Below are 18,477 nucleotides of genomic sequence, written 5' to 3'. Positions count from 1 at the left end.
ATGGCTGTGCCTTTTCGGTGAATCGCTCCTGCAAAATCCTACAACTTATTTCCAGGTTTAATTTATATTTTTGAACACACATTTTTGAACCCGATGTGGGTTTAAGTTTTCATTTTTAATCGTTTAATGTAATTTGTCTGACCGTGGTTTAAGTTGGGTGTACCTGTATGCTAGGTTGAATATCTCAAGGATTAATAATGGTGCTTTCCTTATTACATGAGGTGTTGTAATAAGGAACAAATGAAACACAGAATGAAGGCTGTCATCCGCGCAGCCTGACCGAAGCAAAGCAGGCGTGTTTACTCGTGTGATTAACCGAACATGAAGCGCTGCCGGCTCGTGATGCACGAATGGCTTGCACGCTCTGCACGAGTCTGTTGGGTATACTGCAGTCTCGTCACATTTTTACTTTGTGTTTAGCCTCCCATTCAGCTGATGAAAACACGCTGCGTGAACATGAGGACGGATTACATCAAGATGATTTTTGCTTTTATTTATTTTGAAATAAACAGTCGAGTCAAAAATATTTTAGGTAATCAACAATATGCCACAAATGCTGTCGATTGAGCATAACTTGTATTAAAACCCAGAACATTCCTATAACTGTAGGCTCTTTGTGTTTGCCAAGCAACAGCAACTTGCTGCATTAATATAGAATGTGCGGTCACAGGTGTGCATTTATAGCTTTTTGAACAACAGCTTTGAACATCAGAATTTAGAACACACATTTTATAATATGCTGTTGCTATTCACATACATAGTTTTTTTGCATTGTCCAAAAACTCCATGTAACCTGCAGAATAACATTTCTGTTTGTGTATTTCCTGCTGGACGCGCTCGGCGCATACTTGTTAGTAAAGGTGCGCGCTAGGCTCAATTCTCTGAGCGCACGTGTGTTCTATTGATTTGATTAGTGCACGCTAATGATTTGATCAGCAGTGGCGTTATAAAGTGGAAGCATGAATTCAGTGTGGTTGCTTCTGTCTCCCTGTGAGCTGTTTGTTCCCTAAGAGCCGTGTAGACTCTGAGCTGTTTAATGCTTCTTGTGCTTGTCATTTTCACAAGAAGCTGGATTAACCTGCCAGCTTTAGGCACGCTTTCCCTATCCTGTGGTGAGTTCCGCCTCTTGGCCTGATTTAATTTATTAGTGTCCCGCAAATTTATATTTTAATATATGACAGGTCAAGGTGCATCAATGTGGCGAGTCTGACCATGTGTGGCACAAGCGTTCTCTTTAATGGTGCGGTACGGCCTTGTTTGTGTGTGTGTGTGTGTGTGTGTGTGTGTGTGTGTATGTGTCGCTAGCTGTCGTTTTCTATTGTTTTGCTATTGCTGTGTTTTACCTGCTGCTCTTTGGTACGGCCAGCTCATAAAACTGTTGGTTTTCTTTATTCAGTACGTTATTTGTAACAGAAGGGAATATGACTTGCCTCTGTGAGTGGTGTTGATCATTTTGCTATTTGAGGTTGTTTTACAGATGGTGTGAAGTGTCTCCTCTGAATATAGGGGCGGGGTTTGCAATACAGGTTGGCCCCCCCTCCTTTACTGCATTGATGTTTCATACATTGTTATGTTTGTTTGTTTTTTGCAATCTCTCTATCAAGTCTGTTTCCTTCTGATACCTTGTTCCGGTAACTAATTGGTAAACTGTGTTATCTATTTATGGTGCAATCGCCCAATCTAGTCTCTTACCATCTGATATAATGTGTGGGTGTTTAACTGGCAAGCTGTGGTTATTTTTATGAAGTTTCTTCTTTTTACTCTGTTTAATAAACGTTGCTACTTTATTTTTGGAAGTCACGCCTCAGTCTCTTATTCAAATAACGTACCAAGGGGCCCTATTTAAATTTTTTGGTAACTATTCTGGGCTTACTTTAAAGGTTTATTCCTTTGTTGTAATTCCAAGATGGCGTAGTCTGGTTCTTTACTTGTATACCCAATAACTGGTCACATATAGGTACCTAAAAAGCTCAAAGCTTAAAAATGCATCATCAGATGATACCTAGTGTATCTGTATATTGATTAAACATCATGAAATCACACCGTGTATGTTTTACATTCTGAATAGAGTAAATTACTTAGTTAAGAAAGCAACGTTCTCTCCCCAAGCCATCACTGTCTGTTCCTAGCATGGCTGGCTAACAGCTCCACCGTGCTATTCATGGGATGTGCCATGGAAGGGAGCTGGCAGTAGTTATGCCCCCGGTCTACTGTACTACCGAGGATGCCCCCTGGGCACTAATGGAGCAGATGTCTCCGTGTATACACTGCGCTGGCACAGGCTCCGTGAGCAGATGCCCCTGTCAGATGCCAGGTCTGTCAATTGAGCACAGACAGAGACCATGTTCTAGGACACCGAGTGAATCTCTGACCCACTCCTCTAGGTAACACTAGCAGAGGGACTGGGTTTTGTGCTCTTTAATAGAGTTACTGCAGATCCAACATTGGGTCTTGAAATGGTGCAAACAATTGCCTGAACAAATGACATTTTAACAGATTTTTTTTATGGTGGCAAAGTTATAGTATTCAGTGAAACAATGTGCATTCACAACTAGAATTCTGTACTACAGCAGTACGTTTATACAAGAAATATCTTTTTTATGGCTTTCTCTTCATGCTTCATCTCAGCAGAGGCATTTAGCTTTTTGTTGGCTTGGACATTGCATGGCAGTCGGCCTGTAAAATATTTAATCTAGTCATTATTGCTGGCATTATTGCTATCATTAATTACTTTGCCTTTGGTGGCTAGCATATTGGAGATGCTCCCTTGTCCTGTATTTTGGACAGATGGTAGGGGCAGAGTCATTAATATAAAGCAGGTTTAAAAATGCCTATACCCTAAATCAGCATGAATGCACTATGGTAAGCATTACTGGTAAATTACTGAGATTATAATGGACTGCTGTTAACAACCCATTTTTAATATGTTTATTCACATAATTTAGTGTAATTAAATTACATAACTAAAAGCATTGTCTGCTACTTTTACCACAGAACAAATCCTGGTTAATAGATTCATTAATGATGAGACATGCTGCCATTTGGAGACAAATCCACTTCACTATTTTACAAAATGATTTATTATTTTAAAAGTGTCATTACTTGTAAATGGGGATTCATGGTGAATATGCTTTGTGTGAGTGTTATACCTAGGATGTATTTTCCCCCCATCTTTTATCATTTTTCTTGTTTTTATTTAACTTTGGCTGCACAAATGCGCCAAATTCACTACATTGAACTATCTATAAAGCAAACCAAATGCATCATCATTGTTTTGTTAAAAGCGCTGATGCACAGCAAAGAATAGATGCACTTTTGCTTACAAAAATCAGTGAATATAATCCAATTACAAACAATGAGGCCTTCTTTACCACAGTACAGCTTTGCTTCTCAGGATAAGCCCATCTGCAAGCTTTGTCTGCGGGCTTCTTTAAGCCCTGTCAAGGCAAATATTAACACACTGCAAATAGTCCTGCAGGTTATGATTAAGATTTTAAATGTATCCCAATTGAATACTTTACTTTATGAATAACAAAGTCTTAGAGGATCGGCGCTGTAATTTATTAAACATGAAAAACTTCTTGATGAAATATAGAGACTGGGAAGAGATTTGAAAAGATTTCGGCATGCTAGTTTTGCATGGCAATGAGGCCACATGGCGAAAATTAGGAAAAAAGCTCCATAGAATGTAAAGACTTGTGACTCACAGGCTGAAGTATGAACTATCATCTGAAAGAGCCTAACATCAGAATGGGCGAACAATTATGTTGTGACAGATGAACTGTCTGCTTGTCATTATTAGTGACTACATTTGAGGCGTCACTATAGGGGAAAAACTACAACATAAAAGCTATTTTTGCAAATGTGAAAAGCTTGGAGGTCTATCTTTTAGAGCATGCAATGGCCATCTTCAAAAGTAATATAAAGTTACAGTGCATATGAATTAACCTTCCAGATCATCACACAAATGTTGGATTGTGTGTGGGCCCAGAGAACAAAGCCTTCATTTGTCAACAAGAATGTCTTCGCTTTATATAACAAGACAAGCCTGTCTATTGGACAGGTGGCAGGACAATGTCGCTAAGATACCAGGCAATATGAATAATAGATTTAGGCCATTGTGAGCCAAGAGCTGGTGCCTGCCACATCCAAAACACAGGCACAGAGTGAAACCTTTTAAAATTAGGCCAACTGTTCACCTGAGCACGCCGTGAAGTCCAAATGTTGATTTGAGAAAGCGAGCACATATACACACATTTTAAATAAATACACAGATTGCTAATGAGAAGATGAAATGTGCTTGGAGCATCTTACCAATCGTGAGTGAAATGGCCATTTAATGTTGGGTGAAGCCTTCAACCCAAAGATTACATTAGAATAATTTGTCAGAACTTCCATCAATCTTAAAGAGTTCCTTGAAGAGTTCCTTGAAGAGTTCCAGAAGCAGCGTGCTATTGGGCAGCTGTCCTAATGAAATGTATCCCTATCCAAAATATGGTTCCAGAGACCTTATTTTAATATCACCCAAATCAAGGGCAGTGATAGTGAGAGAAAGGACTAGAGGAGCTGTCCATCAAGATTTCGATATTTTAGAGTGTTTTGAGTTCATCTTTTGAGTTTAATGTTTTATGTTTCGTTTATTTTCCCCTTTTTGTGACCCGTCAGTGTGACCGCTGTACATGTAAAAATGTATTTTATGTATTGCTGGTTTTAATCCACTTTTTGCCTTCCCTAGTTCACTTTAGATGGTCCTGTGTGTGACAAATATTCCATTCCAACATAATTGATGTTGTCTCTTAATTAATGAGGTCATAAATGCTGCCTGTAATATAATTATATTGTAAAGATTTGGCAAAATGCTGCTTAAAATACTGCCCTACAAAAGAAAAATGCAGTAACTACACCAACACTGAAAAAGCATGAATTGTGTAGTTTCTACAGTTTTGCAAATGTACTTAATCTGAGCATAATTGTGCCAAACACATCCGTCTCAGGACAGATCATTTACATTTATGCATTTGGCAGACACTTTTATCCAAAGGGACTTACAGTGCACTTACTACAGGGACAATCCTCCCAGAGCAACCTGGAGTTAATTGGCTTGCTCAAGGACACAATGGTGGTGGCTGTGGGGATCGAACCAGAAACCTTCTGTTAACAGTTATGCGCTTTAGCCCACTACACCACCACCACCACCACTCCACGGTGTTGATCACAGCCCTTTGCCAGGCAAACTAGTACAATACCTTGCCACACCGCAGGACATAAATTGCTCAAATTTAAAAAATGGCAAAGCGGATGAGACTAGAGACTAATCTTTTGACGAAAACATGTTTCAGTGTAAAAACCTAAGGAGATACATGAGTGTGGCAGGGCGGAGGGCGGGGCCGAGTCATGATCCTACACACCCAGTCCCGTATTAGGCTAATCAAGCCTCCCGAGAGGGATAAAGTTTGACTGCAGAGGATTGTGCGGGAGAGACAGATCGTTAACGGACATTTCCGTCATATGTGTGTGTTTGTGTTTTGTTTAAGTTTTATATTGGTGTGGTGGTGTAGTGGTCTATGCACATAACTGGTAATCTGGTAATCAGAAGGTTGCTGGTTCAAGCCCCACAGCCACCACCATTGTGTCCTTGAGCAAGACACTTAACTCCAGATTGCTCCTGGGGGATTGTCCCTGTAATAAGGGCACTGTAAGTCACTTTGGATAAAAGCGTCTGCCAAATGCATAAATTTAAATTTTAAATTTAAATGTAATATTAAACTTGTCAAGCCAGTTCTCACCTCCTCCTATCCATTGGTCACTTTACACTGGTGCCGAAGCCTGGGAAGGAGGAGGGATGCCCATCGCGGAGTCCTCGACACTGCCGTCCACCCAGGGGAGCTCCGCTGCCATCCACCGTGGTAGGGAGTAGACCGACCGCCTGGACGCGGTGAACGGCCTCCATCTGCGTGGCGAGTGGGGGACTGGACTCCCCGACAGTCTGGAGTGATGGTGCCGCTGCCAGGGGCGGAGGAGAGCCCTGCCATCCCCCAGAAACGCGGAGGGGTCGATGGAAGACTGCCGTCCACGAGGGGAGGAGGGAAGTGTCTCCACGACCGCCTGGAGTGGTAGGGCCACTGCCAGGGGCGGAGGAGAGTCCCCACGAGTCGCTGAGAACGTGGAGGGGCGTTCTTTCCGCCTGGGGTCGTGAGTCTGAACTCCGGTCTGCCCGGGGAGAAGCGGCTGTCTTCTGCCTGAGAGGGTGGAGTAGTGATCGAGGACCCCCCCAGTTTAATTATTTCTGTTTCCCTCCCCTTGTCCCCTCCCTCGTCCAGGTAGACGGGGATGACCTGCCGGCAGACAGGGCTTAGGCCACGCCCACCCCCAGGGAAAGGGGGGGGGTGTACATCATGCTGGGGGCTCCCCAGCCTGAGAGAACGAGGGAGGAATGTGGCAGTGCGGAGGGCGGGGCCGGGTCCCGTACACAACCGGTCCCGTATTAGGCTAATCAAGCCTCCCGTGAGGGATAAAGGTCGACTGCAGAGGATCGTGCCGGAGAGAGAGAGATCGTTAACGGACATTTCTGTCATATGTGTGTGTTTGTCTTTTGTTTAAGTTTTATATTAAACTATTATTTATATTGTCAAGCCGGTTCTCACCTCCTCCTTTCCATTGATCACTTTACAATGAGGTTAAAGGAGTAGTTCACCCAAAAATGTAAATCTGTCAAATACCCACCCTCATGTTGACTTTTGTGGAACACAAAAGAACATGTTGGAAGGAATGAAAGCCTCAGGCACCATTCAATTTCATTGCATGGAAAAATTATGCAATGAAAGTGAATGGTGACTGAGGCTGTCATTCTGCCTAGCAGCTCCTTTTTTGGGTTCCACAGAAAGAGTCCTACATGTTTGGAACAACATGAGAGTGAGTAAATGATGACAGAATTTTAATTTTGGGGTGAACACTCCATTTAACTCTTGGCAGTGCAGACAAATAACCTTAAAATATACTCTGTTTTGATGCGACATGTTGCAGGTTGAGCTAATTATACCTCCTGCTATTAGGGGCTTTTTGCTGTAATAATTAGTTGTCTAAATACTATCTGTAAGTGATCAGGCTCATCTACTGATTAATTGGATACAAGCAGTTTGTGGTACTTTGGCCTACATGCGGCTCAAGTAAATATTTATTAGCAAATTACAACATCACCTCAGGCCTGTTCCCATTCTGTCTTACTCATATCTTGATCCAGTGGGGCAAAACTAAGGTGCTGTTTTCATAATGATATTCCTGCCATTATGATAGTTGAATAGCTGAATAGTAGTACATGAACTGGCTCTTTGGTAGTCCATATCTCCAGATGCTGAGAATATAAATTATTCATTGAGTTAACCCTTAATGCACGAGTGTTTCATCAAACATTATTACATACCTCGGGTATTTAGCGACCTGGCATGTATATCTATCACAAATGGATCTACAAAATCCCCAGATAGTGTCACATTTTCAAAGCATTTTCAATACAATTACCAATTAAAAACAATGGAATAGAATATACAGCGATCAGCCACAACATTAAAACCACCTGCCTAATATTGTGTCGGTCCCCCTCGTGCTGGCAAAACAAAGCCAACCCGCATCTCAGAATGCTTTTCTTCTCAGCACAGTTGTACAGAGCGGTTATCTGAGTTATCGTAGACATTGTCAGATGCGGTTGACCTCTCATCAACAAGGTGTTTCCGTCTGCAGAACTGCCGCTCACTGGATGTTTTTGTTTTTGGCACCATTTGGAGTAAATTCTAGAGACTGTTGTGCGTGAAAATCCCAGAAATACTCAAACCAGCCCGTCTGGCACCAACACTCATGCCACAATCGAAATCAATGAGATCATATTTTTTCCCCATTCTGATGGTTGATGTGAACATTAACTGAAGCTCCTGACCTGTATCTGAATAATTTTATGCACTGAACTGCTGCCACACGATTGGCTGATTATATAATTGCATGGATGATTGTTGGTGCCAGACCGGCTGTTTTGAGTATTTCTGGGATTTACACACCCACACACACACACACACACACACACAACAGTCTCTAGAGTTTACTCCAATGAGAGGGGTCAACTGAGAATGGTCAGACTGGTTTGAACTGACAAAGTCTATGGTAACTCGGATAACCACTCTGTACAATTGTGGTGAGCAGAATAGCGGCGCTGTTTTGGCAGCACGAGGGGACCTACACAATATATTAGACAGCTGGTTTTAATGTTGTGGCTTATTGGTGTATTTTGATATATTTTGATGTTTTATTTTCTTATAGCAAAGAGATTATGCATGAAATCCCATAACATCCTTCATTACTTCCACACTGAAATTTCATTAGACGCAGCTGGCTTTCAAACACATTTTGGGCTACACATAACAACACACAACCTACACAGGAGCTACAAAAATGATTTTTCTCAGGCACTTATTGAGCCTAAATAGACGCACAACTATAATAAATAATATCAGCAGCACACACATGACAATAGTTTTATCATATTGTTCTTGTGTTGTACCTGCTATAACATACTAATGCATTGCTTCTGCAACAAATAACAATCTTATATGTAAAATCCCATCTATGTTGGGCACTTATTGGCTGCTTTTCTTTATTATTTGGTCCAAGTCATCAATTTCAAAAATGTTTAGTTTTATCATGAAATAAATTAAAATGGTGGCACAATTATATTTTTGTCTACAAATCTAATTTCAAACATTTAAGCTGGTGCCTTCAGATCAACATATATATATTTTTTTTTTTGTTACATTATTCTTAAGAGAAAAGTGTGGGCATAACTTCAAAAAAATTGATTAGATACAAGGAGTGGATTGAGGTCACGGGTCACTAAAGACCTGAGGTGTGCATTTACGGGTTAAACAAACTAGTACAAATCTAATAAAAATGTTATTAAAATAGGTTACACTCATGCTGTACTCTAAACCAGTGGTTTTCAAATGGTTTTGCTTTAGAACCCAGATTTTAACCAGCATAATAACAAGATTGTTTAACATTTAAATTTCCTTTAAAATGTGCTAATATTGCAATGACCTGCATAAGCCCAATCATTTGCTACATTATCATTTTGACAGGCTGAAAAGGAAAAATGGACAATTTGGTTTCTACATGTCTCTTGAATTTAAATTATTTCATGCTCATAGCAAACCACGTTATGCAAGGTTAGCATGCTAACTGGTTAGCGAAAATCATACTTCTTTGGCAAGTGAACCTGTATTTAATGCAGTCTGTGTCATTTATTATTTGTCCTTGCATAGTTTTGTTCATGCTTTTGAGGATGAGGACATGTCACGCAGTCTGTTAACGTTGGCATCTGTCTAATTTGGCCAGCTTCTACCAACTGACAGCTGAATCTGCTACAAAATACCAAAGCGTTCATTGACTGGATTTAAACATCAACTGCAAAAGATATGAAAGGCATTTTATACTCACTTTTAAACATTGATCAGCCTATTTATTTAGCTATCCTACCTACTTCACTTATTTGGCCAATTATACTTAATTATTTCCATTTAACATAGTTTTTTCCTGCTGTCCATTCCCTGCCTACAATGTGCAATCAGTCCATTCTACCCTCTCTATTTTGGAATTGTTTGGGATTCATTTCACATGCCAGTGTACGTTTTCAGAACATAGTTTATGTCCACTGTAGACACAGTTCACACGGTTTCTAATTTGACTCTAATTTGAGGTTTCAGAAACAAAACAAGTCATAAAACAAAAGCGTGCGAAAATAGTTTTGAAGCACAAAGGTACATAGACATATTTCATAAAGTGTATGCCTTTCGGAAGCTTGATTGCCCAAGAGAAACACATTGGCGTCAGTTGGACGGTTGTGATGAGGCCCAGAGTTTACTCTGTGCTGTTTGGGGGAGCTAACACGTGACACTAAGGCCGATCTAGTGACAGTTCCTGTCTGGACCACAGGCCCTGACTTTGCCCTCTGGCCTGAGAAATTCCCTCATTCCCCAAACAGGGAGTTTGAATGATCTCAGCACCTCCCTGACAAACAGCGACCCCTTTTGGCTGTCAGATCTGCTCGAATGCTTCTAAGAGGGTCAGTCCCAAATACCCTGCTCTGCCCAAGAGTGGCAAGTGGTTTAGCCATCCATAGCTTGAATTACAGTTAAGAGGACTGGGTCAAGCTAAGCTGTAAACAATGAATGGAAACAACTTGTAGATGTTGCTCTGGAATTCTTGGGTATTCTGAAGTCTCACATCTCTGAGAAAGGTCATTAATCATGCCTTTTTAATACATTTTCAATATTTGTAGCAATAGCACTGATTTGCTTATATTGTAACTGATTTTGGTACTTACTAATGGTTTCCACAAACGGTTCGAAAAAGCGAAAGGGAAACAGGGGCTCTGGCAGCTCGCGGAAAAACATCTTTAGCGCTCCGGTGATGACATGGATGTCCTCCCATTGGCTGTCGCCCAAGTCAAGCTCCTCCTCTGGGGAAAGAGAGGCACAGTCAGAGAAGCCAACAGAGAGAATTAGAACAACAGTCGTTTGATGAGGAAATTAAAAAATGCTAATCATTATGTCAACGTTAATACGCCTCTTGAGAACGGAGCACGTTGTCCTGACTGCATTTTGACTGCGTATGAAACCCTATTGAAAATCCTTATCAAACAATTTGTGGCACTTAATTCACAGTAACCACTTTATACCTTTGAAGCAAACTGTACACAAGCCTTTAGAGTCACGTCAAGAATGAAATCTAAAAGCGGTGCCCTTCAAACCTATTCAATTTCAATAGCGCTTTTCACAAAGCATGTTCCTTTAAATTAGCTCCAAATAGTAGTGCCTTATTAAAAGCCCACGGTGAGTAAGAAAAAGAGTGACAACAGAAAGAAAGAAAAAACAAGTCGTATAACCAATCACAGAGAACATATATATATATGGTGGTGGTGTAGTGGTCTAAACCACATAACTGGAAAATTGGTAATCAGAAGGTTGCTGGTTCAATCCCCACAGTCACCACCATTGTGTCCTTGAGCAAGACACTTAACTCCAGGTTGCTCCGGGGGGATTGTCCCTGTAATAAGTGCACTGTAAGTCGCTTTGGATAGAAGCATCTGCCAAATGCATAAATGTAAATATATTATTTGTGTAATTATAAAAGGTTTCCAGGTGACCCTGTACTCAACAAATCCTACAAAATATTATCTGAATAGAAATGTTGCCCAATTACATTAAAAGCAGGACAGTCCAAAAGAACCTGCTTGCACGTTTTAGTGGTTCCTCACCCTTAAATGAAAACAAACCGAGAATAGATACTGAGCTTATCTTACCTTGGTCAACTAGAAAGCGTAGTTTTTGGATAGTGGACAAATTGCCACTCACTCTGTATAACCCATCAGCCACCAGGCCTGTGAGGATGAGATAAAGACATCTATCAGTCGGGTCAGATTGGCATGTGATGAAACCATCACAATTCCTTCTACAAGGATCATCTTTTCGAATCGTACCTCGTTTCTCCAACTCGTCCACACACAACTTGACAAATCTGGGCACTGTGGTCCCTTGTCTCTCGCACAGGGTCAGTATATGGCATCCAAACACTCGGTCTATGAAAAAACATATTTATGTTAGTATTTATATTTTGTAAACATTTTTATAACAAGCATATTAAGGTATAGCAGGGTTTGGTTTGCATTAGAGTGTCCATGTATACTGTAGGCTTTGTTAAAGTAATTAATGACCATAGACATAATAATTGCAATGTGTAATTACAAGCTGCTCCACAAAGTAATTGCAGATTAAATTTATGTAGTTCATTAGAGCAACCCCATAGTTTGTTTTAATTTCACAGATGAAACGCATAACGAAAAGTGTTGGTGCGATTCAAAAATGGCCCAGAGAAGATCATAATATTCCACACTGAACAAAACTACGGTTGTCAGTGTAGAGGTGCATTGAGTCAGTGTCCTCATCAGTTGGGTTTTTGAGTTCAGGCGAGCTGTCCCAGAGGCTTCTGGAACATCAAAGATGTCCTGCTCTCATTTCAATATCCACGAGGAGGGGGTGGAGGGGCGGCGGGGTGCAGCGGCAATGTGCTAAATGCATAAATGACTGCAAGCAAGCCACCTTTGCATACAAATGTGCATTCAGAAGGTTTTTTTTAAGAGAAATACTGCACGGGAGGGGCATTTCTAAATAATTACTATTAAAAAGAGTCTGTACAATATGGAAGGATCCTAATTTTTAGATGGATGTTTAGCGGGCAAGCTTGCCTTGGAGCTCTGCCAGCGAAAGCTGCGTTAGGTGCCACCTGCGCTATTGTGTTAATCCCACAGTTGTTCTATTCATTCCTTCAACATTGTCCTCTTTGATCTCCCATTTACCCCTACAGATATTACATTAAAGGGTATTTTTTTTCGACACCAGAGGAAATTAAAGATATCATTACCTTCATCCGAGGGTTCCAAGTATGCTTAAAATATCCTTTTAATGTTATGTTTGGTGCATGCCATGAATGGAATAAATTAGTTACAGTCTTTAAGTAATGGCGTCAGGGGTTGCTTGTTGAACTGGTATACAGTAAAAAGGAAAAAAATATAAAATGGGTCACAGTTTTGTTTAATATGGAAACACGTAGAGCCAAAATAAATGAATGTCCTAACATTGCACGTTTACATGTCATCATGTAATATGTAACCAGTAATTATGAAGCATGCAATTATGACTATTAATTGGGCTGCAACAAAGTTTTGCACGTGATCATCTCAACTGATATGTTTTGTACAAAAAATATTTGTATGACATTTTCAGTTTTCACTGAGCTGTGTTAATGCAGTGATTTTCACTTATGGGTTACATAAGCAGATTACAAGGGTTGCTTGGAAAAAAATTGTTTTATTAAACGTATAATGGATTTAAAAAAATATATGGGCTGTTTTTATGTGGTTTTTATTTTGTTCTTTTGGTAATTACTGTAATAGCTTAACATATTCAGTTCATTTGAACAGAAAACATAATAATATTTGTGTGGATAACTCTTGTAGCAGAACATGCATGTGCACATAAAAAGATTCCCCATCAAACATTATTTCCTGTTTCCATCCCTTCAAGTTAACAATTGTATCATTTTTAGAATGTTACTTTAAGAATATTAATGATGTACAATAAGGTTCTATTAGTTAACAACATTAGTTAACAATAACTAACAATGAACAATTCTTATATTGCCTTTATTAAACTTAGTTAAAATTAATTTCAACATATAGTAATAGATATTTTTTTTATCAAAAGTTGTATGTTAACTATATGTTAGAGCAGGGGTGTCCACACTTTTTTGCGTGATGATCTACTTTTAAATGACCAACTCAATAAGATCTACCAACTAAAAAATAAATAATAATTTGTTTAAAAAAAAAAAATGCAGGGACTACTGCATTTATGCCTACATGGAATTCATCTTCTAATTAATGAAAAATATATAACAATGTTCAATGTTGATATCATTCAGTTTTAAACCAAAACCCAAAACACCTACAGCACAATATAAACAATAGCCAGGGCATTTACCTTATTCTGATGATTTGCACTTAATTGAATCAGACAGTTTTGTATAATCCGGGCATTAGCTGCTGGTAGCTAGCCTCAAACTGCTAGCTTCGCAATTTCGCGCTCTGTTCTAAGAAGCCCTTTGAAGGCGCGAACCTAGTTGTCATGGCAACTGAATAAACAAAAATCTCGCCTGGTCAAAATGTACTCGTCAAGTGCAAGTCAGACAGAAACAAAAATATGGAAAAACATATTTATTTGTATTAAAATTTAACGAAATACATTTAAATTTTGTGCGATCTACCAGCATTGTCTTTGCGATCGACGTATTTGGCACCCCTGTGTTAGAGCATAGTTTAGTACCGTATTAACCCTTAACCTCATACATTTTTTTGAAGTTATGCCACAACATCATATGAATAGTCCAACATAAAAAAATGCCAAAATTGCAAAACAAAAAAATTTAAATTGTTTAATTACCAAAAGTGTTTAGGGTCTTTAGTAACCGGAGATCCAGTATAATAGTATCACAATATACATTTCCACTTGTTTAAATCATATTTTCATAAACATTTTTATATCTATATAAGTTTACTATCATATGATATCTATTTCTTTTTTTTACTACAAGACAAATGAGTTATCTACCTAATGATAATCAAACAGCCACCCTATCTGGATCCTCAGAACATTACATACACTGAAATAAACATACACCTAAAATGCGTTAACATCTAAATTAACTTTGAGTACAAAACATGTCTGATTCAACCTGATTACAACAAACTAATTGAATGGTTAGGTTTGCAGGTCACCACTTAAGTGCAGAACACACTATATTTCAATTATTAAAGGTAAAAATGAAAAACAAGAATCTGTTATTTCAATCTTGTGTTTATAAAAGAAACACATTGCTGGTTTGGTGTTGACGAATGGCCGAATTTGCTGCTGGGACTTCCTAAAATAAAGATTTTGGCTGCTTGAATGTGTGGAAGACCTTCACCTTTAATAAGGCCCTTCTCCTGTAGTGTTTTCATAGAGGGCCGTCTGGAGATGAACTTCTTCAGTCTGTTCTTGACTCCATTCTTGTCTGCGCTGTCTGAAGCGCTGTAATTCAGCTTGAACACTGCGCAGGGGATCACAAGAGACACAGGAACAATACTGTCACTGAACACTTGCCACATTCTTTTGAGGTTGTCTTTGTGCCAGTCCTACTCATGCAAATAAGGCCGTTTCCTTTCTCCACATTGTTCCAAAACATGGCAAGCACACCAGAAGAGAGCTACAGCACTTATGTAAACTATTCTCCGATGTAAGGGAATATCTCATTTTGCAGCATTTATTTATTGATTCTGGCCAATGTTAGTGTCAATATTACACCAGCTTTGCGAGTCCAGTGATTAGCATGTGAGCTACTGCCCAGTATTCAGTACAGTAATAAATGAATTCTCTTTGATACTCATTCAGGGCAGAAAATGCTGCAATTACCAATGAGTGAGGCGTTTTGGTGGATGTCAAGTAGCTTACAATTTATAATAATGATTGACAGAGAGCAGCCTGACTCAGTCTCACTCCATCTCTCACTGGAATTCAGAACAGCCGCATAGTGTCTGAAATTCAGTCAAATTTATAGCATGTTCAGTGTATCAGTCTCAGTCTCAGATGCTAAATGATGTAATAAGATGTCAAAAATGTGTCTGGATTTTATTACAGTAGTCACATGTATTACAGAAGGGCATGTTGTTTTAACAGTAACAAACTGTGTTTGGTCAAAGTGTTGCTGTACTTCCTGTCAAGCATATATTCCAGCAGCACAGAACAGGAAGTGATCATCAATGCCTCATAATGGTGAATCTGATCTATTTTACGATAAGGTTCCATTTGTTAATAATTAGTAAACAACATTAGTTAACATGAACTAACAAGCCCAAAATCAAAAGGATGCCTATTTTTAGGACTATCGTAATTTTTACTGTTGCATTGTGTCATCATCATGACAATTAACCTGTTGATACACAATCGCTCGCACTCGGGAGTGACGTCACTCTTTTTACGTTTAATATATAATTTACCATCTATAAATGTAATTAATGTTAACAAATGATACATCTTTTCAAAGGTCTGAGGGTTCAACATTGGATCTCTGTTTCACGACAGTAATCCTCCAGAAACAGTGATTGAGTTATTTGTGCAGGAGTAATGAAACATGCAATATCAAAATGGGACTTTTATTATGAAAACACGATCGGCAGATGAATCCAGTTCAACACACTTGGGTCAACCGTCCATGACAAGCGTTCATTGACAAACATCCAATCGCACTTTTTGTCCATAAAAGTGATAAATGTGAGAAATATTGATATATTCTCCATTGTTTACATGAGATCTCGCCTTCGTCATCGTTCTTCAACAAACTGCAATCTGAGCCGCATTCATGTTGTAAAACTGTTTATGATCTGATATATTAGAGTCTCATAAACAAAACCAGCCCGTCTCCAAAGTCTAGTTTTAAAAATGTGGCGTAGTTTTATTCATAATAGTCGAGCAGTGCCATCAGATTTAGTGTCGTCTTGAGAGGCGGAGCCTTAATTTTACTCTGAACACTTCCAGAGATTTTACAGAGATTAAAGCTGCAGGAACTCATTTATTATTAAATCATCTTCAGATTAGAAACGAAACTTCTTTAGACTCGTGGCTTTGAGAACATTGTATTTCTGGGTTGTCTTTGCACTTTTATTATTGTTTTTTTAGATTATAAAAACATGTTAAGCACAAAATATTTCCATTACTATAAACTTCAGCTTCTCTAACTTTAAAAAATAACAACATATATTCATTCTGAAACTTGGGAAATAAAACCCAAAGTGTCTCTTTCAAAAGATACGACAACTGTGTCCAAACTCCAAAGGGACCCGTAAATACAACCATTTAAGTTCAGGTCATTTTCATGGTTTGTGCTCAAAAAGGGGGCGTATCAACAGGTTAAGCACATTTCCCCAACCTCCAAATTTTCATAATTGTAACGTGTACAGAATTGTTTTTTTTTTGTTAGTGTTTTTTTGCGAATTTTTAGAATTCTCAATGGTAGTTATTATTAGAATATAATTACTGTAATGCAGCATTTCTACATTGCCTGCCCCCGCCCACTGTATTACTATAATGAAAATCTAATTAGAGCCACCAATGAGAATAATGGACATTTAGGCAATAAAGGCATTGCAACAAATTCTAAATAAACAAATTATTTCCTAAAAATAGGCTTAATTTTGTATTAACACAATATAATGTCTTATTTGTGTGATCTGGACATGCTCTTGACAGGTTTCGTGAGATTCGCCAATAAAGAGATTGGAAGGGGCAACAGATTGTCTCCGCAGGACTGCAAACTCATTAATGTAGATATTAAACAGTGGTGAAGCAAGGCTGCTTGACTGACACACTCACTGTTCCTAAAGTCTGTGTTGATTGCCAGTTATCACTTTTCTTTCTCTCTCTGTCACACACAGAAGTGTTACTCACTGATGGAGCGTCTGTGTTCAGATTTGGGCTCTTTTGGTTTGGGTTTAGGGGGATTGCCAGTTGGTCTGGACAAACATTCTGAACTGTTGGACTTCTGTATGGTTGGTCTAGCAAAGCTCTGGCCTCCTGCTCCACTCGACTACAACAAAACATGATATAAAAGCAATAATCATATTGATGCAGAAAACGTTCAAAAATAGTCACAGTAGTCATTATTAATACAGTCAAATATTATATTTATTTATACAATTACTATTCCTATAATATTCATTAAAGTATTGAAGTTAGACCCATGGTCCTAATGCCTGATAAGCACTGAGTGGAAATAGTTTTCTAAGCTCTATGTATTGAGATATGACAATAACATCAGTGACAACAAATTGCAGTGATACCAGGCAACACTGTTAGAAACAGCAGCTAATACGGATGCAATTTTGAGTTAAATAAATGAAAATGACTCACCAGACTGTCCACTGCTTTTTTGATGGCATCATGCCATTTCGAGATGGTTGGAAGGTGATCTGCCTGCAGCAAAAATTCTAGACCGGAGGGGGTGGTGATCTGTCAGGAATAGAAGGTTGAAAAGAAAGCCAAAAAGTTACATTCAAACACAGCCAGCGAGCTTTGTGTTAACAGTCATCTGCCAATAACGTAAGACTTGTGTGTATTAAAGCGCATTGAAATGCTTTACATTTTCCCTCCAATATAAAGCCAATATATTTTTGGTTACAATGGACAAAGCATAAAGAGAAGCTAGCAATACAAGATCATTTCATAAACATTTAAATGCCAATTGGAGCATTTGGATTGGAGAAGGATGACTTCTGGTACTCAATTACACAATCAAACAAAGTCTAAAGAGATTTTGCTTTGAACAGAGAAATGTCTGACATTATAAGCCTTTTGACAAGGCTATTCATTTGATACCTGACTAAACATTAGACTTACTTCTCAAGACTGGGATAACACTACGTGGCATTGTCGCATAGTATAAGCAGCCTTCCCTGAAAAGTACATGCAAACACCAACGCTAAGGTCAGAATTGTCAAATACCGTTGCACCGAACAGATACTTGTTATTTTAAGGAGAGGTGACATTGCATATTTCCAAAATGTTAAATAATTTTGGAGTGGTCAGTCTCTTAAAATACCAGACCATATCACAGAATAGATTTCTCCCCCAATACAGTCACTCCACATTGATGTCCAAAGTTTTCACCCGTTTAAAACAGACTTTTCTGACTTTGAGAGAGGGTGGCAGGGGGAATCAAGCAGTCTCTTTGGGGATGGAGTGAATATAGAGGGAATGGTTAGGGGCACAATTCTTGTCAGAGTGTGTTTGCGATCCCTCTATTCTTCAGAGTGGAACATTGGAGAGAGCATGTTTGTTCTGAAGCGCT

At 39.0% G+C, this 18,477-nt stretch overlaps 1 protein-coding gene across 1 annotated transcript in view; it reads right to left on the bottom strand.

Annotated features, from left to right (window-relative positions):
- The window catches only part of arhgap15 (Rho GTPase activating protein 15), a 59,945-nt gene that overhangs the window by 18,136 nt on the left and 23,332 nt on the right, over window positions 1–18,477 (bottom strand). The window contains exons 7-12 of the mRNA XM_052141929.1: window positions 17,541–17,639; window positions 17,079–17,217; window positions 14,563–14,685; window positions 11,522–11,620; window positions 11,345–11,422; window positions 10,367–10,501 (exon numbers count right to left, since the gene is read on the bottom strand). Coding sequence (XP_051997889.1) covers window positions 10,367–10,501; window positions 11,345–11,422; window positions 11,522–11,620; window positions 14,563–14,685; window positions 17,079–17,217; window positions 17,541–17,639 — 673 coding nt within the window. The remainder of the gene's footprint in view (window positions 1–10,366; window positions 10,502–11,344; window positions 11,423–11,521; window positions 11,621–14,562; window positions 14,686–17,078; window positions 17,218–17,540; window positions 17,640–18,477) is intronic.

Source organism: Xyrauchen texanus, chromosome 14 (genome assembly GCF_025860055.1).
Source record: "Xyrauchen texanus isolate HMW12.3.18 chromosome 14, RBS_HiC_50CHRs, whole genome shotgun sequence".
In the NCBI taxonomy this organism is placed as follows: domain Eukaryota; kingdom Metazoa; phylum Chordata; class Actinopteri; order Cypriniformes; family Catostomidae; genus Xyrauchen; species Xyrauchen texanus.
The sequence above is the reverse complement of the archived record's forward strand: the minus strand, read 5'-3'. Positions and strand labels throughout refer to the sequence as shown.